The 27108-nt window shown below is 36.3% G+C and overlaps 1 protein-coding gene and 1 long non-coding RNA gene across 21 annotated transcripts in view; one reads left to right on the forward strand and one right to left on the reverse strand.

The window, feature by feature from the left end:
- The window catches only part of PKP4 (plakophilin 4), a 232869-nt gene that overhangs the window by 78651 nt on the left and 127110 nt on the right, over window positions 1-27108 (reverse strand). For 15 of the 17 annotated variants that reach the window (XM_072811079.1, XM_072811077.1, XM_072811078.1 and 12 more), the window contains one exon: window positions 25677-25789. In XM_072811079.1, coding sequence (XP_072667180.1) covers window positions 25677-25789 — 113 coding nt within the window. Of the gene's footprint in view, window positions 1-16841; window positions 16949-25676; window positions 25790-27108 lie in introns of all 17 variants that reach the window. The other 2 variants (XM_072811085.1, XM_072811086.1) reach the window with 1 other exon arrangement.
- Window positions 1-27108, forward strand: part of LOC140624329 (uncharacterized) — a 46034-nt gene that overhangs the window by 17926 nt on the left and 1000 nt on the right. Inside the window, exons 3-5 of one of the 4 annotated variants that reach the window (XR_012023820.1) lie at window positions 6641-6844; window positions 6920-7023; window positions 10254-10407. This is a non-coding gene — a long non-coding RNA (uncharacterized lncRNA). Of the gene's footprint in view, window positions 1-6640; window positions 6845-6919; window positions 7277-7684; window positions 7940-10253; window positions 10408-27108 lie in introns of those variants that run through there. The other 3 variants (XR_012023821.1, XR_012023822.1, XR_012023819.1) reach the window with 3 other exon arrangements.

Consider the following 27108-nt stretch of genomic DNA (forward strand, 5'->3'; position numbering starts at 1 on the left):
TATCAAGTTCTTCTTTTTTATTGAAATGTTTTTAAAAATATTATTTCTTATTAATTTATTTGAGAGACAGAGAGAGCAAGCAAGCCCAAGCGGGGCACAGTGGCAGAAGGAGAGAGAGAAGCAGATTCCCCGCTGAGCAGAGAGCCTGATGTGGGGCTTGATCCCAGGACCCTAAGATCATGACCTGAGCTGAAGGCAGATGCTTCATTGACTGAGCCACTCAGGCACTCACAAGAGTTCTCAATTGTTCTGAATGATCAGATGTATATAAAATTTTATTACTTGGGCTCAAGCAGGTCAACTATTTAACTTCACTCTAGGTAGGAAATTCCAGTAGCCTCAATTAGGCAAACAGCATCTTTACTGCTGAAAAGGCCTTTGATCATCAAAACACAAGCAGCCAATCCTAGGTAAAGGCAATGAAAGCCTCAATTAATATTTTTCTATACTCTTAGTTAGGTAAAAGATGAAAATCATTAGGAAAATAAGCTAATACTAGGATTAAATATAAGCTAAAAGTTCCATGGTATTTTTTGAAGACTGTATATTCAGCCCAATTACTTCACACTAATCTTACAATTCTGTGTTATAACTGGTCACTACGTGTTATTCAGAACAGTCCATTTTCTTGAAGCATTCACTTTAAATGATTCTCAAATTGTTTACCACTCTGGGATTTGGGGATCAGACAATAAATACGTGCAATTTTGAAATGCTGTTATAAGTCACTTAATGTAACCTGCTTTTATTAGAACAATTAGAGGTAGTTCCTTATTAGCAACAGGCTTATTCTCCCTTTCTTCCCTTCTTCTCTCCAACCATCTAATCCTAGAAACACTTCCCCAGTTTAATTGACTGTCTACAATGTGTCTACAGGCACTGTGCCCACAAATGATGCCATCCCATTCCCTTTCACTTCTTCTCTGAAGATGCCAAGTAGCTTGTGTTCTAGGAGCTTCCGCTGGAATGTAAAACACATTTTAAAATACAAGAACTGAATCATCCACAATAACTTTCAGTGGAAAGATGCATTCACAATTTCTAATAACTTAATTATCAACAACCTTCTAGAATGAAATCCATTCATAAGTTTGGGACTGTCTAGTCATACAGTGAACCCTTAAAAGCAAGTTCATCAGCAAATTAATAAATTAATGTGAACAGTATTAGTTTTCTTTTAAGGAAGACACCATACCTTCACCACAATGTTACAAAAAGATTTGTAGTAAACCATTGTAAAATTCTACAAACTTCTGAGATTAAATAGTTTATTTTTCATCTCAAAGACATAAATGGAGGCAAAAATGTTTGCTAGACGTGTATGGCTATGCAGTGTCTTCAAAACCCTGCAGTTTGAGATTGTCCCCCAAGGCAGAGAATGAGCCTGTTCATACTCCTCTGCAGGGAGGGCCGGTCAGTGACTGAGGGTCTGTAAGAAGCCAGGTGAGGGGCGGGGGTTGGGGAAGACACCTACAGCGGACCCAGCGGTGGCAGCGGGCACTGTTTCTGGATACCCTGATTCAGAATCAGGTCGTCTGGCCTTCCTAGAGATTCCACCAAGTTGATACCCAAAAACTCTTAGTAAGTTCCTATTGTGCTTACACAAGCCAGAGAGGATTTTATTTGCAACCAAAAGCCTTGACTGATGTTATCATAAAATGAAGTGTTATGACTGAAAAGTACAAATAGGTCCTCTGCAAAGAGCCAAAACCTCAGGCTTTAACTCCCGAGCTGTACTTCCAACTGCATACTGGATATAACACACTTTGTATTCAACATATTGAAACTCTTTTCCCTGCAAACCAACTCCCATTTAATTATGACCACCTAGTCACTCAAACTGAAGAACATGGGAGTCATTTTATTGTTTTCCATGCACTACTGAGGCAAGATCCATGAGGACAGAAAAATCTGCCTCATTCACAGATGGACTTCCAGAAACTAAGGTAGTATCTGGCCCATGGCAGTCACTTAAAACATGTATCTTTTGAATTCATCCCTACTAGCACAGACAGTTCAGGCCTTCACCTTCGCAGTGTCTTTTGGCTGGACCATCCTTTCAGACTTTCCTTACCTATTTTCCTGGCTTTGAATTTCTCACTTTCTCAGGTTTTCTTCCATGCTGCCACTATAGTGATTTTTCCAATCCTTAGGTCCAACATCATTCTTATGATGCTAATGAGAAGAGATCCACAGAGGAACAATTCAAACATCTTAGTATGCCTCGGACAGCCCTCTGCCACCTGGTTCCTTCTAGTCTGCCCTTTTCCACACAAACCTACATTCTAGGAACTTCTAGTTCTTGAGGTTCCCTCATAGGCTATGCTGCTTCATGCTTCCAATGCTACTTTGGGGATAGAATGTATAGAAACACAGTCTTGAAACTCAGAATTACCAAAATTCTAGAATGGCATACGCAGGTACCATGTTACAATATGTTTGTTATATACCCATGAAATTAAACACTCTAATAAAGTTTACCTTTACTATGTATCACTTAAGAGTATTTTTGAAAAATGGTCTACATAAGTTTGTTCTCAATTTCCTTCTGATTCTACTGTGTCTGATGTGGGCTAGCCTGCATTAGTGGACACTAGTAGGTAAGCAGTAGTTAATGGGGCAGTGGAGAATTTGATGAAGCCACATGGTAGTGTTACTATGCCCTTTCCCTCTCTTCTGGGTCTAGATGGGGTTCTTTCTATTAGTAACAGGGGCAGGCTACTACCTTTACTCTCCTACAAGACACACTGAATTGAACAGAACCCAAGAGTTATTTCTCTTTTGAAAAGAAAACCAGGCCACAGCTTGAGAGTAGAACACAGTCAAACTATAAAACTTACTGCTTTATTGAAAAAAAAAATCTCTGTATTAACAGTAAAGGGAACTATCAACAAAACAAAATGGCAACCTACTGAAAGGAAGGAGATAATCTGCAAATGATATTTATCTGCTAAGGGACTAATATGCAAAATATAGAGAGAACATATACAACTCAAAACCAACCTCCCTCCCCCAAATAATCTAATTAAAGATGGGCAAGAACAGAAGAAGAGGAGGCGGAAGCAGAGGCGAAAAAACAGGAGACTACGACACTAAATAACAAGTGTTGGTGAAGAGGTGGAAAAGTAACCCTCAGGCACTATTGGTGGGGATGTAAATTGGTACAGCCATTGTGGAAAACAGGATGGAGGTTCCTCAAAAAATTAATAGAACTAACATACAACTCAGTAATTCCACTCCTGGGTATTTACCCAAAGAAAATGAAAACACTAATTTGAAGATATATATGTACCCCTATATTTATCGCAGCATTATTTACAATAGCCAAAATATGAAAGCAGCCCAAGTGTCCATCAAGAGATGAATGGATAAAGAAAATGTGGTGTAAAAATACACAAAGGAATATTACTTAACCATAAGGAAAAAAAGGAGAGGGCTTGCCATTTGTGACCGACAGGGTATTATGCTATGTGAAATAAATCTGAGAAAGACAAATACTATACGATTTAACTTATATGTGGAATCTAAAAAAAACAAAAAGAAACAGACCCAAAAATCTGAAGAACAAACTGATGGTTGCCAGAGGGGAGGGAAGTGCGGGATGGACAAAATGGGAGAAGGGGAATAGAAAAAAAAATCACTGTGTTAAGAAATTTTATACCTACTCATACATATATATGTATATAAAGAACCCTCATTAATAGTTAAAAAAGTAAGCATAGTCAATAACAAATTTCACTTCTATTAATGGAGAGGAATCACTGGACTGAATTATTTTAGAAATTTTTATTTATGAAGAACATGAGCATGTGTCACTGTCTAGACTATGTACCCTAACAGCACATTCTCCCTGGTGATCTATCCTTCTAGAATTAACTCAACAACAACAATAAAATAATTAACTCAATGACATTTGATTACTTCCTCTTGTATGTCAAGAATGTGCCCAATAACCCATTTCAACTTTTGACTTTTCATATGATTTTAATTGCAATGGTTGTTTACTATTTCAAACTATGACCATCTTCTTGAGGATAAAGATTGTGTATTTTTTTTAAAGATTATTTACTTATTCATGAGAGACACAGAGAGAGAGAGGCAGAGGCACAGGCAGGGGGAGAAGCAGGCTCTCTGTGGGAAGCCTGATGTGGAACTTGATCCCAGGACCCCAGGATCATGACTTGAGCTGAAGGCAGATGCTCAACCATTGAGCCACCCAAGTGCCCCAAGACTGTGTTTTAATTCTATGTTTATAACTAGTAGTGAGTAGGATGATAAATAAATGATACCTGATATTCATCTTAACTCTTTGGGTTGTTCTTTTCAAGGCAATTCCTATGTAATTTTAGAAATTGTTTCAATCATTTTATGAAGGTGTCAGATTCTACCATGCCTTAGCCCCCAATGTGGCTTTTTCTACATCTTATAAAAAAAGATGTTTATTGTACATATAACATGAATCCAGTTAATTACCTACTGAGTGCAAGACATTATTATAGGGTGGGTGGTAATAGTGAAAAGACACAAAAACCATGTCTTCCAGTGCTTAAACTGTCTTATAAATACTTAATACAGTACTTGTGTGGTACCCTCACTGGATCACATGCCCAAAGTCATGAAGGTATCAAGAGATTTTCAGGAGGCTGTACTTAAAGTGAGAAAACTCCGATGGGCCCAGCAGTGTTTGATGGAAGAAGCATTTACATATGTATCACAACCCAAAGTGTGAAACATTTGTCTTAAAACAAAAAACAAGATCTAGCTCTCCTACTCACCTATCAAGAGAAAGTACATTAGTATTGGGACCACTCAGGTAGAAATTTGAATGTGAAGGCTCCACTGGGAGAGATATGTAGCAGTATGAAATATATTGCCATATTCTAGAGTTCGCTTCAATTCCCACAGCTCAAAAATTGTGAAGAGTTGGGAATCAGCCAGTTTGGGAGACCACCAACATTAATATTCTACATGTCCAAGTAAGATGAACATTTCTCCCTTCTGTGTTATGACAATGTCTTGAAATGGTTGTTTAAACCATCCCAATTTAGGAGCATTACATGATCTATTTATTTCACTATTACAACATATTCTTTCACTATGTTTTTAAAATGATTCTTAGGTGATCTTCCTTTACTGAAAGGAGATAATTAACAGATGAACACTCATTAATCATATGTTCATTAACTATTTTTACTGTTAGTTTTACTATTTTGAGTTCTGACCTTAAGTTCTGAGTTCCATACAAAAGTTTTGTATTTTTTAAAGATTTTATTTATTTATTTGACACAGAGAAAGAGAGAGCACAAGCAGGGGAAATGGCAGGCAGAGGGAGAAGCAGACTCCCTGCAGAGCAGGGAGCCCAATGCAGAATTCAATCCCAGGGCCCCAGGATCATGACCTGAGCCGAAGGCAGATGCTTAACCAACTGAGCTCGCCAAGCACCCGAAAAGTTCTGTATTTCTTCTGTATATGTTAACTCTTGAATTTAAGAATACCACATGTTTACAGATGAAATCTCAGTAGCTCAAATAAATTCTAAACAGCATTTCTTTTCTTCTACCAACTCATTACTGTCTTATTTCCAATTTGTGATTTGCTCATTTTAAAATTACCTTTCAACTTTTTCACTTGTTATTGGTGGGCTTTATTATTCTATTAATTGGAGTTATTCTATTAATAAGTGTGTAGGTCTTCTGGATTCTAAATCCATTGTGAAAACTTCTGGTGACTAACTAGTTTGCTATAATTTCCTTTATAATCCATTGCTCTCAGATTTATAAGTCTACTTGTTAATTGATTCCAAGGTCCATTTCTCAGTTAAAAAGAAAAATGGTTTGTTTGGGTTTTTATTTTTTGGCAATGAATTCATACTGCAATTACTTAGCACCTTGTTATCCTCTAGGCATTACAAATTGCTTTTTAATGAAATGCATCATAATCTTCTTAGATTTGGACTCTGGGCTCCAGAGTTCCCAGGTCACTCCATGTTTCCTATTATGCACCTAGGATTTTCTACCCTAGGAATCTAGCAAAATAACTACTAATGACTGTTAAATTTTAGTCTCTACCTGGTAATGTTACAAGATAAATTTAAACGCCCTTAAATGAGTAACCATTCTGTTGAACACAAATTTCTATATCTTCATTAATTATAATTAAATCTTCAATTGTGATATGGAGATAATATAATAACATACTTTTAAAAAGGTTTGTTTGTAAGGTTTGTTTGTTTATTTATTTATTTGAGAGAGAGAGAAAGAGAGAGAGAAAATATCTTAAGCAGACTCCTTGCTGAGCAAAAGAGCCACCACAGGGCTCATCTCATGACCCTGAGACCATGACCTGAGCCAAAATCAAGAGTCAGCCAGTTAACTGACTGAGCCACCCTGTGCCCCAATATCATAATATACTTTAAGTCTTTTTATTTCTCATTAGTATCATTTTGACATCCTTTAAAATTAGTATATTTAAAATTTTGTTCTATTTCTCCCAATACATTTACAAAATATTCTAGTTTCTTGTGAGCTCTTAGGTAGGTAGAGCTCATTCTGTGCTTTAGCTTTCTTGAGTGCTTGAGAATGCTACTTGTTGAATATAATGTCTGTGGAAGTCCCAAGTCTTTTTTTTTTTTTTTCCCCAGATTTTATTTATTTATTTGTGAGAGAAAGAGTAAACGAGAGTAGGAGGAGGGCCAGAGAGAGAAGCAGAATGTCCACTGAGCAGGGAGCCCAACACAGGGGTTGATTCCAGGACCCTGGGATCAGGACCTGAGCTGAAGGCAGACACTTAACAGACTGAGCTAACCAGGAACCTGGAAGTCCCAACTCTTAAAAACATTCACCATGTAAGTAGGTCAAATTTTTTCTTACTGTGACCCTTAACAAGAATGTTCTTGAACTTATTTTACACTCATAATTAGCAGGGTGAAAAGTGGGGGGTCCAGAAGACTGCGATGGAATCAAGACCCTTCTAATGTACAAGCCAGCTTCTGATGTTCCAAGAACACATACCACCTACTAAAAGGTAACTGTTAGTTTCTAACTAGTTTAATTTTTCCTGTATTTGGGAAACAAGGATCTCATCTCTCACTTTTACTTAGATAATTAACTAGGATAGAGGTGCATGGGTGGCTCAGTAGGTTAAGCATCTGACTCCTGATTTTAGCTCCTCCGGTCATGAACTTGGGGCTGGGGATGGAGTCTGCTTAAAATTCTTTTTCCCTCCCCCTTCCCTCTCTAAACAAACAAACAAACAAACAAACAAACAAACAAACAAAAGTAAACAAACTGGGAAATAGATCCTTTACATTAAAGAGACTTCTGCTCCGTCCTACCACCAGAACCAGAGCACTTAGAAAAAATTAAACTATAATACTTAATGATTATTCAGCCCAAGATGGGAGCGGATAGCTCTACATTCCTCCACTACGCTATTTCAGTAAGTCAAAAGTAGGAAGGCTAATATGTAGGACAGATAATGAAAGTGAATTGCTTTGCCTGGCTGAAGCAGAGGTGAGGAGGCAGAAGGCAAAAAGCTATGTCCATCTACTACATTATTGTTCTTACGGGGCTCTGAGGACTCTAGTTTGAAAAATCACTAGTCTACAGGCAATAACGATATCTTAGTAATAATACTCAGAAAGCAATCCTTCTTGGTATCTAACTACTTTTAAGATCTCTTCCAGGGGGCAGCCCTGGTGGCGCAGCAGTTTGGTGCCGCCTGTAGCCTGGGGTGTGGTCCTGGGGACCCGGGATCGAGTCCCACGTCGGGCTCCCTGCATGGAGCCTGCTTCTCCCTCTGCCTGTGTCTCTGCCTCTCTTTCTCTATGTCTATGAATAAATAAATAAAAATCTTAAAAAAAAAAAAAAAAAAAAGATCTCTTCCAGGGCAGCCCGGGTGGCTCAGTGGTTTAGCGCCGCCTTCAGCCCAGGGCCTGATCCTGGAGATCCAGGATCGAGTCCCACATTGGGCTCCCTGCATGGAGCCTGCTTCTCCCTCTGCCTGTGTCTCTGTCCCGCCCACCCCCCCGCGTCTCTCATTAATAAACAAAAAAAAATATTAAAAAAAATCTCTTCCAAATTTATTTATTGTCTATTCACAATTAATCCCAAGAAAAACAAAAACTCTTCCTCTAAATTTATGATTTTTTTCTAGGACTGAGGTTCTATTCTGTGTTTTTTTACTACGGTATCAGACCCTGGACAAATCTCTATTAGATGGAAACTGATGCCTTCTTCCTAAAAGAAGACCACTTGAACTCAGGAGTCAGGAAAAGGGAAACCATGACAACATGCTCATAATGATAACTTATTACTGTTCTTGTGTGTTATGGCTCTCAATTGCCCCTGAAATAGTATATACCTATAATTTGGACTAAGCAAGTCATAACAAGTGAGACAGGGTAAAGAATCTCTTTTCATAATTGTTCATATGATCTGAAAGTGATACTGAGGTTAGAGAAAAGAAAGGGCACTTAAATGATGTGCTTCGTTTAAGATGTAGTTGTCCCCAACCTGTCAGTACCAGGACAGGAGCCCTGATTCACCTTTCACTCATGCAGATGGATTTGGGCTGACCCATCTGCAATTGACACCCAGTCACTTGCATGACTAACAGAAGGTGCAAACAAGGTGGCCGTGGAAGGGCAGACCAACACCTCATGCAAGGTGGAAAAGATTGAAGGCTTATGGTCTGACGCATACATTCCCTCTCAGTGACATTTTACCTGGAAAAACTACCCATGCTCTCAGAATATGCTTTACAATTTTAGTCTTTAAAATATCATGAGTGAAGGGACAGCAAAGTCTTGGTTTCCATTGGCTGTTAGCAAGGCTAAAGTAAGATGTATAACCAGCCACCATCATGAACATTTTTGGTCTCATTACTGGCTCTATGGGCTCTCACCCTTGTTTTCTTAATTCTCATTCCACTTTTCCCTATGCTACTCTGCCCATGCATATTTTTGGATTCTATAACAGCTGTATAAAATGAATTCCAGGAAAAGGTAAGATATAAATAAATAGTATTCCAACCAGTCTCCTAAAGAGAGAATTATGTACCTAATGCAGAGCAAAAAGATTAAAGGAACAGGAAATACTAGTCCTTTTCACAATTCAAGTAACTTTCATAGGGACTGGAGGTAAACACATTTTAGAAGATGTTAAATATTCTCTGACAAAAGCATTTTGTGTTAGTGCTTTAAATCTATGAATAAAAGATCCAAAAGACCATATGGGAAGGGGAAGATCAAAAAGGATGTAGTACTACACAAAAATGAAACAAACAGTTCCCTCTGGTATCCTCATAAATTATACAGGAAGCATGATTTCTGTTTAAGCCCAGCCCATGACAGGTGTTCCAACCAGTAAAAGTAGAAGTCAGAATAGAAGGGTTTTCTAACATTTCAGTTGACATTTGAAAGAGTGAAGGCAAGTTAGATGACAATAGTAGAATGGCTAACTACAACACCAGGCTCTCTTCCCTAAGTACTCTGTCATAACTTAGGGTCCTAGTTAGGCAAAAGGTCAGTCTTGGAATAGATGGGCTATTGCAAATTGTATCTATGATCTAAAATTTGCTGTTTCTGTCGCTTATTTTCTTCCAAAGCCCCTCTAAAGGTGAAAAAACAGAAATGAAAATCATTTTTAAAGATTTAAAATAAAAAAAGAAAGAGTACACACAAATATACTCTCTTTAGAAATGTGTAAAACGGGATGGGACACCTGGGTGGCTCAGCGGTTGAGCACCTGCCCCTGGCTCAGGGTGGGATCTGCGGTCTCGGGATGGAGTTCCACATCAGGCTCCCTGCTGGGAGCCTGCTTCTCCCTCTGCCTATGTCTCTGCCTTTCTCTCTCTGTATCTTTCATGAATAAATAAATAAAAATCTTAAAAAAAAAAAAGAAATGTGTAAAACAATTTAAATCATGTATATTTTCTAAGAAGCTGGCACTGGTAGGGAGCAGGAAAAGGGTCCTGTTTTTTCTACTGGTTTTGCATGAGATTGAGCAGAGTGAACATGGGATAAAACCGTAGAGATCTGTAGTGAGATACACTGACTGGCATCCAAACCCCTTAAAATTTGTCATTATAAATAGCTTTGTTTATGATGCATACAATTTCATTTTTTTACTTTAGAATTTAAATGTTTTGAGAAGCCTATGTAAAAATTTACTTACAAGGAGTTTTAAGTTATTATAAGCCTCAATTTTTTTTTTTATTAAACATGTACTCTGCTGATTACTTATCCTTTTTAGGCATTCAAAAGCAAAGGATTGGGCAGCCCGGGTGGCTCAGCAGTTCAGCGCCACCTTCAGCCCAGGGTGTGATCCTGGAGACCCAGGATCGAGTCCCAAGTCGGGCTCTCTGCATGGAGCCTGCTTCTCCCTCTGCCTGTGTCTCTGTCTCTCTCTGTCGCTCATGAATGAATAAATAAATAAAATATTAAAAAAAAAAAGCAAATGATTTATTCACATACAATTCTTTATACTCATATAAAGACACTATCAAATTTGGCATATGTCTAAAGAATGCTATTTACTTTCTTTCCGTTGATTACCCAATATGTTTATTTAAAAATTTTTATAAACAGTAAAGTTTCTTTAATTTTCAAAAAAAAATTATTCATATTGTAAGTGTGGAAAGAAAGAGCATATCTCTTAAATCTCTTTGTTTTTTGAAAAAAATGGTGTTTCTCACTGTAACAGCATTTTCAGTTTTTAATTCATGGACAAGCACCATAAATCGCTGTTTTAGTGCTGAAGGAAGAATGAATTCACATGTGGGATAGAGTACAGAGCGAGGATCAGCAATAATTGTTCTGGAAAAAGAATGGACACAAGGATACAGTCAACATTTGGCATAGCATATGTTACGTGTCTATGTAGTAAGACCTATGGAACTTAGGAAAATGGTTCTAGGATGCTTTAAAATCTTCTGGAAGCTCTCATGGATCCCCAGTTTGTCACACATCTATCCCCTCTCTTACCCTCGTTTCCTTCTCTTTTATCCCCCACACATCAGTGCACAGGGTTTCCAAACTACCAAATTAGGGGAATGAAAAAGAAAAAAGCCTATTAGAACAAATGGAAGCAATGACTATCATGATAATGGAGGGTCAGGGTAAAGCTCTTAAAACAGTATTCTGGATATGGAATGTTCCATACACAATGTTCAGTGGCTGAATAAGCACCCTCATGGCAAAGAGACAGGGCAAGTATGTGGGCAAGACTGTGTTAAATTCCTAGCTTTAATGGCCAGCATTTTCCTTTTGAGAGCTATGAATGAAAAGAATAACAATGGTTGGCAACATGACAGAAGAAGTGGTTGATCAGCTTTATCTTTCTTTTTCCCTTTTACTCCTCCTTCCCATGCATTGCCATAGTGAGCCAACATTATTGATGGAAACAGCGGCATGAAGTGTGCGGAGCGCTCTATAGATTCACAGTCTATGCAACTTAAATAGTCTTTATTTAAACAATACATCCACCACTCAGATAAGATGTAGAATCATCCCAATTTTAAAAAAAGGAAACAAATTTTAAACATAATTTCAGTCAGAAAATAAAGAGCTGAATCACTTAGCATTTAAAAAACTTTTTGTTATACAATATTTAAAACACACATATGTAAAAAAAGAGAACAGTATATTAAATCCCTTATGTATTCATTACGCAGCTTCAACAAGAAAAGGAACATGTAGTCACATTTATTTCATCTATACCTTCACTTACTACGTTCTCTGGATTACTAGATTATATCGAAGCAAGGCTCAGACATCTTATCACTTCAGTAATAAGATGTACCTCTAAATATAGAAACTTTAAAAAGATCAGAATCACAATAACAGTAGCATACCTAAAATATTAGAAGTAAAATTCTTTTTTTTTCCCTTTAGATTTTATTTATTTGAGAGACGAGAATGTGAGAAACAGCAAAAGACAGCATGAGCTGGGGGAGAGGCAGGTGGAGAGAAACAGGCTCCCCACTGAGCAGGGAGGGAGCCCAAAATGGGGCTGGATTCCAGGACCCTGGAGCCAAAGGCAGATGCTTAACTGACTGAGCCACTCAGGTGCCCCTAAAAGTAAAATGCTTAATATCAACAACAAATATCTAGTCAGTGTTCAAATTCCCTATTTCAATGTTTAAAAACAGATGGTTTGTTTGAGTCTAACCAAATCAAGGTCCACTTGCTGTATCTGGTTACTAGTCTCTAAACATCTCTCTTAATGATGTTAATGATGTCTAGTTTCATCTTCCCTCTCTCTTTTTTCCTCCCTGTTTGAATTTATTTCATTTGCCCAACAGACTGGATCTGACTAATGCATCAGCACACTGTCATTTAACATGTTCCTTTGGCTTCGTATTTCCTATGACTTGGTATTTATATCTAGATGACTAGCAATTCCTGGGCAAGAATTCGTCACAAGTGACATCATGTACATCCACTGCATCACATCAGGATAATATAAATTTTGACCGTCTCTTGTTTTGCAGTATTTTTTTTTTAAAGACTTTATTTATTTCTTCATGAGAGATACAGAGAGAGAGAGAGAGAGAGAGAGAGAGAGAAGCAGAGATACAGGCAGAGGCAGAAGCAGGCTCCATGCAGGGAGCCTGATGTGGGACTCGATCTCGGGACTCCAGGATCACGCCCTGGGCCAAAGGCAGGCACTAAACTGCTGAGCCACCCAGGGATCCCCTCTTGATTTGCAGTATTAACATAAGATAGATCGATGGGTTCAGATGCCTTCAGCCTGATGCATTTAGTGTAAGGTTTCCCATCATCTCTTCAGCTAATGATTTTAGCTGCTGTTGATGATTACTTATCTAGATACATTAATTATTTCATTGGTGGTTGCAAAATTCACTCATATTTTAACTTCTAGACATATGTACTACTGTCAATAATATAATTTCTACCTATGTATTTGTATTTATGTTCATAGAAATATAGCACTGCTTTACTCACTATTTACAAGTAAGTTTTTACTGGGAAGTACTTTGTAAATGCCACTGAGAAAATAGATGTAGATCTATGCTTTGTCCTTCCTAAGCACTTGGGTTCTTGTATTATGGTTGATAATTTCATTTGAATTTCCTCTGTGGCTCAAATAACTCCAGTATTGATACTATAACGAAAGGTGGGGGTAGATCAACCTTTAACTGACTTGTTCTCAAGCAGAAACAACACATCACAGGGCCTTAGAATAACTGTTACTTGTTCTTTTGCAATAAAGAAAAAGCTAAAAGAAATAAACACACTCATATAACCTAAAGACATTCCTCCTTGGATAAGGTCTATTAATGCATACCAAATGTTATATCTAAACTCCATGACAGTGGTTAAAATGCATGATTATTTAATATAATTTTTTTTTAGCTGTGAAAATATAGCCGACAGGCTTTTTTCCTCTCCAGTTTTAGAGTGTTTTCCCCCCTATTTAATAGTGGAGAAACAATAGAAAAATCCATGCAACAAACAAATTAGACTGATTTGTTATTAAGTAGATTGTGAAGCCTCAGGGAGGAAAGCCATAATAAAAATTCCGTCACTACAAAGTCTGGCAAACTTGTCGGGTGCCTCCCCTCCCCACCCTGGCAGACAAGCCATGTTCATTTTTAGGGCGAGCTGATTAACTGCTGAAAATGCACTAATGGATGGCACTCACTTTTAGGTAGCTAATCATATTTTCTATTTTCTTTTCCATACATCATTGGTTTAGACCTAGATAAAGTAGCAGTTCTCTGAAGGGTTAAAGAAACATCTCATTATATTTTCATCAGCCTTTCCACTCCATGTCCTTAACCTACCAAATGGTAATGAGAATGTGAACTTAATACTAACTTCCTTTTATTTCATCATGGAGATTAAAATGATTAGATGAAGAAATGGTAAACTTTCCCCCTAAAATAATGAACTTCAGAAAGTACATTAGTGGGAAATATATTTTTCAAGACTGTTTTCTAGAATTTTTGAATTAATGTCTACATGATTTCTTTAAAAATGTTTGTGATCAACCAAGAATAATATAAATAGAAGCCACAGCAGTTTCCATAAAGGAGAGGCAAAATAGTGGTAGTGGAGATGGAGCTAGTGGCTAGGGGTTTTAGAATTGTCTTTGTATGTTAAACACCATTTTATATAGGTTGTGTCTATTTAGATTGGTATAGTGGATATAAGTGGGAGGCTTAAGTCTTCTCAAACCATTTATTGACATCCCACTGGAAAAACCAATAGAATATACTATCTTTAGGGGACAATATCATCCTAATGATAAATTCAGATGTACAGTAATGAGTAAATCAAAGCAAATTAAACACACAACACCAACAAGGAAATACTGTTTAACAGTTAAGAAGATAATGGGTATAAAACATCTGTTAGCACAGGTTTCTATTATGGATTAGGTCCTCAATACTATAAAGTATTTTAAGCTAAGGATATGACAATCCACGACACAGGTAAAGTCTTCTGGCACAGAGCTAGGACAGTATAATCTGATCACCATGGAGCTCTTCATAAAATTAGAAATAATAAAATATAAACATGTATTTTAGGCTGCTACTAAGCATATTTGTCATATTATGTTAGTTACAAAATGGTCCCTTCTGCTAGACTGGAAATTTCCAGGCTTTAATATCTTTGTATCTCTACAATATAGCAAAGGTATACGTATTTACTGAGTGGGTTTAGAGAAGACAGCATAAATATTTGCAAAAAATATATAAATAAATGCAAAATCACAAAAGGAAATTTGGAAATAGAAAGTAATGTTAGTATTATGCTTGGGCTTTTACCTTCCCTCAACTGCAGATCTGGAAATTAGGTATCTATTACTATATATAATATATACAGGTTGTATCTTCTATGTACTTGTAATGATACTAAAGAACTTGTATTCTAAAAATGGATTAACATTGTGTACTTTTAGTGCTACAATACACCATGACCTGTGTTATTTTAACATATACATCCCAGAGCTATTTCAGTGCAAAAAAACTAATGATAGAACCAAAGACAATAAGCCAAATTACTCATTAAAGAGTGGGCAAAGAGGGGTGCCTGGGTGGCTCAGTTGGTTAAGTGTCCGACTCTTGATTTTGACTCAGGTCATGATCTCAGAGTTGTGGGATCGAGTCCCCTGCTGGGCTCCACACTCGGTGCAGAGTCTGCTTGTCCCTCTCTCTCTGATCCCTTCACTTTACTTCACTGCTCTCTCTCTCAAAGAAAGGAAGAAAGAAAATCTTAAAAAAAAAAAGGGCAAAGAATATGAATAAGAGGAAGCTCAAATGGATCATAAAGACACAAATATTCAAACACATTAGTCATCAAGAAAATGTAACATAAAATGAGATAACATTAGATTGGCATAAAGAGCCTGCATAATCTTAAATGTTGGCAAAAAAAAAAAGACGAAGAGAGAGAGGGGGAGACAGACAGACACCCCCCCACACACACACCCTGGAACTTTTCCACATACTGCTTGAGAGGGTACAATTGTTGAGATACTTCAGGAAACAATTCAGGAAGATCTAGAAATATTGAAATATTTATTATGACCCAAATATTCAACTTATAATGATGTATTTTCCATAATCTTGTATGTATAAACCAAGATAGAGGTTCAAAAATGGTTACAACTGCATTATTTATAGTGTTGAAAAGTGGAAGTAAAATGTTTTTCAATAAGGAAATGGCCAAACAATTGATTATTCTATGAAATATATATAACAGCAGCTAAAAACATAAACTAGATCTACACACATCAACATGGATAGATTTTAAATACAGAGTAGAAAAATACTGAGTGCACAATGATATACACACTATACCATTTTGTGTAGGTTAAAAAAGGAACACAAAATATTGGCCAAGGATGAATAATGATATAAAAGTACACAAAGTAAACTAAACTATATACTTGTGGTCAGCTATTGGGAAGACAGAATGGGAGCAAGGAGGGCTTGCATTATAAAGATATTTTAAATAAAAGCCAATATGATGAATTATCAACAATATTCAGTTATGGGATATAAGTACTTGAGCTTTTGTTATATTATTCTTTGTGCTTAGTATTTCCAACATTTCTTAAAGATTAAAAAATGCAGATAAAACCCAAAATGACAGTAAATAGAAGATACGTGATTAAAGGAATTATTAATTCTTATGAAACAGTAAAGGTAATTTTTTTTTCAGGAAGCATCTTGAAATATATGATATGGTCTATTTAAATTACTTTGTAATTCATCAATATATACACATAGTTAAAAAAACCTAATGACTAAGAGTGGGGGCTGGTAATGTAATTTCTGTATTGACTGAGTAATTTATTGCTGTTACATATCTTGAGAATAGTAATTATAGAATGTGAACTATGAAAAATTACAGAAAATGAAATACTGTTATTTTAATTAAAATGGTGCTTTAAAAGACAATTAAATAATGGCATGATACATATATTTTAGAAGCAGAGGCCTCTGAATTTTAAAAAGCATTTTCCTCTTCATTAATTAGGAAAATTATTATAGTTGGGCTGCCTCCATATTTAACCAAATACATTGAAATAGTCTTAAGATAATATGAAACTGATGCAAACTATAAACTTGATCTCTTTTTGTGGTTCCTTCTAACGATATCATGCAATTAACATTTTTAAATGTTCAGTCTAAGAAACAGGCAATTCATTTTGAAATATTTGCTATGATTAACACATTTTATTGTATAATGTTCTATATCCATAAAGACTATTACTTATGACAACTATTTGTCTTAAATCCACATTCTCGATGGTAACATTCTTAGGTTAAAATAGGTTAGTTTAATGTAATATTGGTTGAATTACCTTGGGCTCACATGCCCTGCAGAAGACCTAGTTAGACAAGTTTAATTCAAATCAGCAGAAACACTTGCCACTTGGATTTGTATGTCCCAGATGAAATTGGCTTGTGACTGGAATGGCAATGAGAAGCAGTAATTAAAATGCCTTCTGGAAGAACTGTGCTTAAGTAAACTGCTCAAGATAAATGACTTCTGTAGAGCTGCAGGTCAGACATAGACTCATTTATATATCTTTCAGATGTGGTACTGTGTTTACAATAGGAGTTGCATCATAAAAATTCAGTGTTACTAAATTTGCTCGTAAGAGCATCCATTTAATAAATATTCACTGCACAGATCCTCAAGAGAGTTTCTGATAATTACATTCAAATATCAAATAATTTATTCCTCATTTGATCTCCATTAGAAATGATATCTGAGAACTTTTATTTGTTTGACCATTAAGAGAGACACTAGTGACCAAAGGGCAATACTTAGGAATGGAAATTGGTGAACTATATTCCGATGAGTATTACAGGACTCCCAAATAGCTTTAGCTACTAGGTACTGAAAGTAACTGAACGCAGACCAGTAGCTCTGAGTAGCTCAGCAGGATACAGAGATTTACCATAACAGAAAGCAGAGGAAAAAGGAAAGAAGGCAAGTTCTTGGGGGGAGTAGGAGGATGGGTGAAGAGGCTAAGGAAAACTTCTATCACTCCCTGTGTCTCTCCATGACCCCCAGACTAAGAACACCTAAAGCAAACCTCCTGGGATCTTATCCTCTTGATACCTGAGACATAGCATTGTTTACAATAGTTAAAAAGTAGAAATAGCCCTAATGTCTATAAGATGTTTGTTTATTATGAATAAATAAAAGTTGGTTTATCCATACAATGGAATAATTATTTGGAAATAAAAAGGAATGAAGAACAGATACATGCTTGTAACATGGGTAAACCCTAAAAACATGCTCAGTTAAAGAAGCCAAGTTACAAAAGGCCATAGATTGTCTGATACCGTATGTAGAAAATGTCCAAAGGATCAATCCACAGAGACAGAAAGGAGACAAACAGTTTCCACGGGCTGTGGAGAGGGGAGAATGGTAAAGGAGTGCTAATGGGTAGAGGGCTTCTTTTTTAGGGTGACAAAAATGGTCTGACATGGAACAGAGTAAGAGCTGAACAATGCTGTGAATACACTAAAAATACTGAACTGTACACTTTAAAAGTATGCATTTTATGGTATGTGAAATATATCTCAATAAAACTATTATTTTAAAATTTGGGTTTTGTCTGGTGAGAGCTCTGGAGGTCAAATGGACAGAACTTTATCAAGCATCTTCCTAAGTGGTACATTAAATAAGTAATAAACTGTCAAGGCATAAACATTCCATCTTTCCAAAGACTTCATTTTTTAAAAATGTATCATTTGAGGAGGTTTATTTCACAATGACTTAAAAATATTCACTGAAGAAAAGACCTGAACCATGAAAAAGCCTTTTCTGCTACTGTCAGCCTAAAATATTTTTAGAATTTTTAATAGTATCAATGGAAGCCTGATGGGCACTAGCAGATGACCCTATAAAGTGTAAAAAAAATATGTGAATGGCAGTGGGGAATAAAATCTTTTCATTAAAAAATAACACAGTTCTTTTCTTAAGTGGCGATAAGAAGACTATTTGTCAAGATTGTATGACCTTTTTGAAACCATAAAGAATTCTATTTTAGCAGGGCTTCAAACTAACTGAAAGGGAGCGATAATCTTGGGAAGAGTGTAAAGTTATTTAATTTCAATATTGTCACCCATTTTCCCCCTTATTCAGCTGATATGGACAGAATTCTTCTCAGTCTAGACTAACTTCCAACATCAGTAGTAGCAGTTAAAGGACAGGCAATGTGAAGGGACCAACTGTTTCCAAATGCAGACAATGTACACAAATTAAAATGAAAACTTAAAATTGTATTTTGATTCCAAAAGTTGCCATTAATTAATGTTTCCTACAAATACTAAAAGTTCCATTTTTTAAGAATCTTTTTTTTTTATTTCAACGTACATGAAAACTTAGTGTTTCCTCTTAATAAGTGGAGAAACTATGATTTACAAGATAAAATTTGTAGAACCAATTTATGTGCCCTGAAGAAGTAAGCTTTTTCTTTCACTATCTACAACTTGTCTAGAAACTTTGTTTCTGGGCAATGAATGGCAAGATTCCAAATCTGCAACCAGGGATAATTTTGAAATTCTGTATAATAGAATCTCAGAAATAGTTTCATTAAGTTGAAGATGATCATATTTTCATTTACTGACTTTTCAATTCAAATTACATTTTCTTCTCCTTCCAAGTTTTTTTACCCACCAAGTTGCACTACTTGTAATTTCTCTGCTTACGTGAAACGCAGGCCACACCTTGTACACTTGAAGGCTGATCTGCCCTGTAGTATTTCCTCTGGCCAAGTCTTCCACCCACACTGTGCTGTTTGCCACTGGGAGGCTGTAATGATCTCCAACCACTGCTGAATTAGCATCCCTAGGTCACTGGTTCAGCCTCAAACTTTTTGTCCCGTTGGGAATTCCTCAGGCAAGTGGGAGCCATTAAAAGTTAGGTCTGGCATGTCAAAGTGGGACTTTAGGAACAAGACAAAAGGTTAGCCAGGGGGAATTACCTCAAACTTAAAAAAATAAATTGAAGAGAACGAAACATAAAAGTGATTGCCTCTTTTGTGGGGTTAGTGGAAATGTTCTATGTGGTGGTGGTTATACAACCACATGCCAAAAATTTCAAAAATCAGAAAACTGTATGTGACAAAGGGTGAATTTTACTGTAAGTAAACTACACTTCAGTAAGTGTGACTTGAAAACAAAATGGTTATCTCTGAATGGTAGAATTATGGGTTTTTCTCTTTATACTTATTTGAATTTTACAAATTGTCTAAAATGAGCATTATTTAACTCCACAGTCAGTAAAAAACAAAACAAAACCCAGACCCCAAAACAGAGGAAGAATTCAGCTGTGGCCACCCCTGCCCATTCCTTTGCCCTTGGGAGTGGAGGTGGGCAGGGGAAATCTCAGGGTGAGGAGCTGGGCCCCTCACAGTGGGCTACAGGGACTGTCTACTGTCACCCTATCGCTTGAAATCTAACCTAGACTAATGTCAGAAAGAAACCCCACTGATGATGTTGCAATGAGAAAAAGAATAAAGTCCATGCTCATCAGATTTGGATTTGAAGGATGTTGCTAGCCCATGGGAGGCAAGAGATTTAAAGGGCAAATGTCCCTCTGAGTTAACTGTGCTGAGATTCTCCTGAGATGAGCTGTACACACCTTAGCATCGCATGAGGGCCAGGTCCCTTGGTTAAGACATGCACGCCAGGTAGTTGCACAGTGACCTGTAATACAGGACACCTCATGTCTCAGCACCCGTTGTTACCCATGACCATAATAAAAAGCATGGCAGACAGAAACAGTCATCACGGCACACTGCCTGCTTGAAGGACCTGAAATTAGCCCACCCATGTATATACGCTAAATCTATATACTCAGAGCCAAAATGGCTCCCTTACTTTTAGCAAATGTCATGGAATGTTAGCAACATACATTTTTATACTATTTTAACCTTGGTCTCATCTTATGGTTCTAATCATTATCTTCCATTTGCTCTAATTTCCTCACTCTGTTTTTGATTTTTGTATTTTAAGAAATATTTCAAATAATTTTGGAATGAAGCAAAATATTAAATACATAGATAACTATAAGTATACTCCAAACAAATGAAGAAAAGTAGTATCTTCTGTTCTCTATTAACTGATCCCACAGCCTACTTTAAATGAAGTGAATATTAAGTACATAAAAGAAGTATATTTAGTATTAATAGAGAAAAGTTATAAGTTCCTTATTAAGTATTTCCATAGCCTACCTTCGATGAGGGGAAACATTAAATACATAGATAAACTTCTCTATTAACTAATCTCATAACTCACCTTCAGGTTTTTCAAAGTTATAATGATTATTTTTGGCTTGACATTTCATCTTAGGATATTAGCACCATCAACTGTAGATTAAGGATCATTATATGTTGATATTGCTTGGGTTATTAGTGCTTTTTTGTAGTAAATAAAGCAAATGAGAAATCAAATCAGAAATGGGGTTTTTATTAACCTTGTTTAGAACCAGAGTTCCAAAGAGGCATTAATAGAAAAACTAAGCAATTACTTTAATCATTAAGATTTTAAAATGATTTTTAATGATTTTTGCTTTTAAGTTCTCAACAAGGCATATGGCAAACAAATTGCCAATGGCAACTGTTCACATTTGAGGACACTTTCTAAATAAAAAGCAGAGGCTTAGTTTCTCCACCTAGAAATGAAGAACAACATCTCATGGCATGGGTTAAAAATTCACCTATGGGGCAGCCTGGGTGGCTCAGCAGTTTAGCGCCGCCTTCAGCCCAGGGCCTGATCCTGGAGACCTGGGATCGAGTCCCACGTCGGGCGCCCCACATGGAGCCTGCTTCTCCCTCTGCCTGTGTCTCTGCCTCCCTCCCTCTCTCTCTCTCTCTCTCTCAATCTCTGTCTCATGAATAAATAAAATCTTAAAAAAAAATAATAAAATGAATAAAAATTCACCTATGGTACTACCAGTGTGAGGGAACCAAACTGCTCAGTTTTAGAGGCACTCCTTTGGGAGAGGGCTCTATGGTATATTATTCAGCACAATATAAGAATCATTTATTAAATAGGACCTCATGCCACAGCCTCCTTCTTATTCACGGGGTAAGGCCAATAAAAGCAAATGCTTTGAACAACAGAAAAAGTAAATAAAAATGTACTTTTCATCTCCTTTTGGGTTTTTATAATGTCATCATTGGATGAGGAAACCTAAGAAAACCTTACAGATCACCTTACCAACTCGGACACAGGGTCTAAATAAAACAATATGAGAGATAACTAGTTATCAAATCCCCGTTTTGCTAACTAAACCCAATTCATGTAAGAATGACCTGAATCCAAAGGAAGTTTCATTCATGGAGCTTCAAGAATTCTGTCATAAGCAGTAGTCCTGCTTTTAATTTCCTTTGAGCAAATCAGAAATGGCTGACAGGAAAGAGGGCTTGGGAATGAGAGTTAATTTCTGTTTTTCCTTATCTTTAGATTCTTGTTCTAAGACTGACAATTGGTGGGGACTAGAAGACACAAGAAGGATCTCTCAAGTGACAAAAACCTATGCTCCCTCTTCACTAACACTGTTATCTAATGGGCTTCTTGCTAGTGTGTAAAACCTGGTGGTCACAGAACAAAGTAACTGTGTCAATAGTCTTCTTGAGGTCCACTGAGAAGCACACTGAAAGAGAACAGATACGGAGAAAGGGCAGACAGATATCCAAAGATGCCAAATAGAAAACCTCATGGTGAAGCATTCTTATTTGATGAGCTTAAAACACACGAGACTTCATTGAAGTTCATTATTCATTCGATGAGTATTTGTCTGGGTGCCTGCCTGCTGAGCACCAGGCACTGTGCCAGGGCTGTGGGGATGAGGTGGGCCTTACCATCTCCTGGGAGAGCTGACAAATGCATGAACAGTTTTGAGTTCAGATGAAGAGAAATGACCTTCCCAGAGAAACTAGGGAAAGGCTGTGAGGAAGTGTTAACATTATGTTGGGGGCATTGAGAATACATGAGAATCCAATGTGAGATGTGAGTAGGGCAAGCAAAATGGAACTTTTAAGATTCTTAACACTGTTCACTGAATGACAAAACCAGCTTTTCTCATAACCCTAATATTCCATAATAGATCCCTGGCCTGCTGCTCTCATTCTGACCCATGGACTACACTACCAGACAACCACTTCCAAAAATAACTTTCAATGGGTCTCTTTTAAGACCTCATGAAGGTTACTTATCATCACATTTGTCCCCAGTTCTCCACAACCAGATGCCAGCTGTACCCTTCCAACTTCACAAGTCATTAGGTCCTTTTAGGACACATCCTAGGTACCTGAACCTCTTGGTGTGCTTCAATACAACCACAGTGAGGAATCCCATCTACCTCTGTGCATGCTTTCCCCTGTTCTCTGGTCAACCCGGCTTCCCTTGCTGCAGAACCATCCATTTAGACAAAAGTCACTGACCAAGCCCAGTGACATGTCACACATCACACTAGGCCCTGAGATCCAGTGACAAAACACCAAAATCACTCAGAGTAAATGTTATATAACATGTACTTTTACTAACATTTTTAAACCTATGGAATTAGCTAATTCAATTAAAATTATTTAAGATTTTAAAAATTAAGGTGCAGAAAATAATCTAATAGCCACGCACATATCAACCACCCCCCTCATTTAACAAATGTTACTATTGTGTCATATTTGCTTTAGATGTCAATTTTAAATAACATGTTACAGACTTGGCTAAAGCCTAATTACTGATAGCTTCCTCTTCCCTTTCTTCCTAGAGGTACCACTATCTTAAATTGGTGTCATTCCAAAATATTTTTTATACTTTTACTACACATGCATATATCTGTGAACACTATCAAACACTGTTTAAAAATTATGCAGGGCTGCTACATATATTTTTAAAGTATTCATAATTATATCCTCCTATATTTATTCTTTTGCAATTTGTGGTTTTCACTCAGAAGTCTGTTTTGCAGGGCTCCTGGGTGGCTCAGTCAGTTAAGCACCTGCCTTCAGCACAGGTCATGATCTCAGGGTCCTGGGATCGAGCCCTGTGTTGGGCTCCCTGCTTAGTGGGAAGCCACTCCCGTTGCCCCTCTCTCTGCTCATGCTCTCTCACTCTCAGATAAGTAAAGAAAATCTTTTAAAAAGGTCTGTTTTGCAAAGATGTTCATGTTCATACATGTAATCTAATTACTTCATTTTAACTGTTCTTGAGTCCACTTACCCAGTTTATTTCCCATTTTCATCCTGATGGATACTTTCTTTCTCATATTTTACTTTTGCAAATAATATTATAATGAACATCCTTGTGTCTGTTATCCTGTACACACCTAATCAGACTTTCTCCAAGAATAGCATGTTCTTGAAGTTTTAAATTGTCTTCTTCTGCCAATTGATTCTCACTCATTGTTGAGTTTTTTTTTACTCAAGTTTTATAATATCTGATTGTGAGCTCATCCTTAGTGATGCCAGTTTCCCAGATGGGGATCCTGAACAACATGAAGAATTACATTGGAGCTCCAAACCCACATGTGGTTTGGAGTTTACCCATGGGTGCAGCCAACTGAGGGTCAGAGCTTAATATACTAATCTTAAGTTCACATGTGCATGGGTATTAAATCTAAGACTAGTGCTTTCAAGGGGGGAGGAGTTGATCGTCCCTAGGTCTCCTCCAGAGTTAGCTCAAATGCTTCTGGCTCTGCCTTTGAGTTTCTTTCCTATTTCTAGTACCTGGAGATTTTCCTTTCTATTAGACTTATTTTATCAATATATCAAGTATTTCTAGGGGTTTATCAAGAGAATTTCTATGTTAGTTTAATTAGCCAAATTGCCAGAATAAAAGTCCTAACTGAATTCGTTAAGTGTTGAATTAAATTTTCTGTTAGTGTAAAATTATATATTTTTAAATCTGTTGGTCTATGTCTTTGGAACTATACAATATCATAGTATTGAGTTTTCTTTTTGGTGCTAAAGATAGAGATAGTTTTTTAAAAAATATATTGAATAAAAATACTGAATAGAATTAAAATTGATTTTAACAATTTTAACTTCCTTGATAAATTATTTCATTAAGTACAAAGCCAGAGTTAGAAATATTTGATGTACATTTTTACTCTTTGCTTACAATTTCCCTTCCTATTAAAAAAAAAAAACCTGCTTGGATAACTAAAAAATGATCACATAGCTTGATATTTGTGTTTTAGAAGTTTTATTAATCTTATTTGAATACTTTATGTCTTAATAACACATCAATATGCACAACTCTTCAGGGTCAGAGATGAAAACATTCACAAGAACACAACTTATTAGCCTAATATTTTTAAATCCATAGCAATAATTAGCCAGGAAGGAGGAACTACAGACAGCACTCTATTCACTAAGAAGACTTTCTTGGCTAAGAGTAATAGGCAATACTGACAAGCAGAACAATAATAATGTTAGAAATGACTTAAGAGACAAGTTACTGTTGGCACATACTTACACAGTAGTAAAGAAACCAAACTTAAAAATGCAAGCAATAGAAGATATTTTATGGTTGGCTTTACTAGAATATGTAATTAACAAGAAAGAAATCCACAAATAGGATCAGCAGTGATTTCACCATTTGGTAACATGGCAGTAATTTTTTATAATAATAATGTTTTTAAATAACTTAAGAGGCTATTTTAACACAAAACAATAATTCTGATTAAATATAGTTTTTTTCAGTAATATATTGGTTTTGAATTTAGTATGTGAATACACTGAATTATTTCATATAGTAATTACTTTGTATAGCATTTTTACAGAGTTCTAGAAAAACTCAAGGTCAACTGAAGACATTTTTAAAAGCTGCTTAAATGTTATTAGTAATTAATGATTTGAAAAACATCAAAACATAGTAGTAAATGATGTGAAAAATATCATTTACTATGTCTACATATGAGAAATAAAATTTCTAAAGGTAGCATACAGAAACTTCCCAATGCCATAAAAAATACTTCAAGCACAGGATGAATGATAATCAATATTGCAAGAGGTTTCTCAAATTTGAATAAATTGACATTTTTGGTGTCAAATTCAGAAAGGCAAGTTAACAGTTGACAACACCAACAGAATCATTTGCTGCACCCAGGAAAACTTAATAAGGCATGTAACATGAAAGCATGTAAAAAGATAGAGCCATCAGCTCTGTACCTGGTGCTGGCGATACTCGGTGATTCTGCTCCAAGCCTACATCTTTCTAGCTGACTGGCAACGATCTGCCTTTCCACTTCCAGTTCTCGGGTGAGTCGCTGAAACTGAAGCTCCTGTGATTCAAGGAAATAAAAGGCATATAAGGTGCCAAGACAGATATATACATGAATGTATGTCATAGGAAACAGGAACATACCCATTACACAGCACTATATATGGTGTGGCTTTGTGAAATTAAAAAGTTTTCGGTGGAATTATTGACCTACATAACCTACTGATTCATACGTACCTTTTTCAAACTTAAAGGCACTAGCATATTAGCCTTTGCTTGATATGGGAAAAATAGATATTTGCTTTGTTTGTTCTTCTGAGGTTTGCAAATAGTACTTCTGCTACAGTGCTGTATTAAATATAAGGTCTGCAGAATCCTTGATGTGTCTACATCAGGTGCCCACCAACCAACGTAAGCTCTTCAGCCTCAAGAGCTAATTTTTATGTTCTTCCGACTATACTGAAAAAATGTAAATTCCCATGATGAGATCACTTTATCATATTTCACACAGAGCCTTTTAATCATTAAGAAAAAAAAATCATTCCTACCCTACAGAAAAAGTCTTGCTATATTTATCTGCAATATAAACAAAAAAATTTTCTATTGTTAGGAAATAACATGTTCATTGTTCATGTGTCATTGTGAAGGGGAGAAAAAAATGAAGTCTGAGCCATAATATAGAATTTAAAATTGTATTTAAAAGCTGTGAGGTCTAAAGAAATTATCTTATTCATTCTATGCTGCATTATGAAGGCAAGGAAATTCTATCATAGAAGATGCTTTAACTTTATTTGTACTTATCTCATTGTTATCTCAACAAGATTTTAACTTTATTTGTACTTATCTCATTGTTATCTCAACAAGATTTTAATTTTAATTTTAGCATAGGAAGTATGCTATGCTATAAAACATCTATAGATCAAATGAAGTATACTGCAAAGGCTTTAAGCCACAAGTAACACCTCAATAATACCTCAAGCTCCCCTGTACCATATCATCTCCTTACAAATCTACTCAAAGTAAATGATGAACTCTAAGTAGTTTAATTGGAAAATGACTGCTAAGTCAAAAATACCACGCATATGAACCCTAAACCTAGAAACTAGTCAGAAATAAAACTATCTTAAATATTATTTATGACAATATGTGCTATTTGTTTGCCAAAATTGAAAACAATTTAATTGAAGTGTATTAGCTCCCTGTGGAGTCAGGCAAACATGCTATTTATTACTTGACAATACTGGCTCTGTAAATTCTACAAACTATTCTTAGAATAATTTTTAAGATACAGTCCCTGAACTCCTTAATGCTTTCTGATACTGAGAATACTTTTCTAATGAGCCCAGGTGGTGTGCGTATATAGGGCATGGCCTGAATGAA

The sequence above is a fragment of the Canis lupus genome, chromosome 34, assembly GCF_048164855.1.
Source record: "Canis lupus baileyi chromosome 34, mCanLup2.hap1, whole genome shotgun sequence".
NCBI lineage: Eukaryota > Metazoa > Chordata > Mammalia > Carnivora > Canidae > Canis > Canis lupus.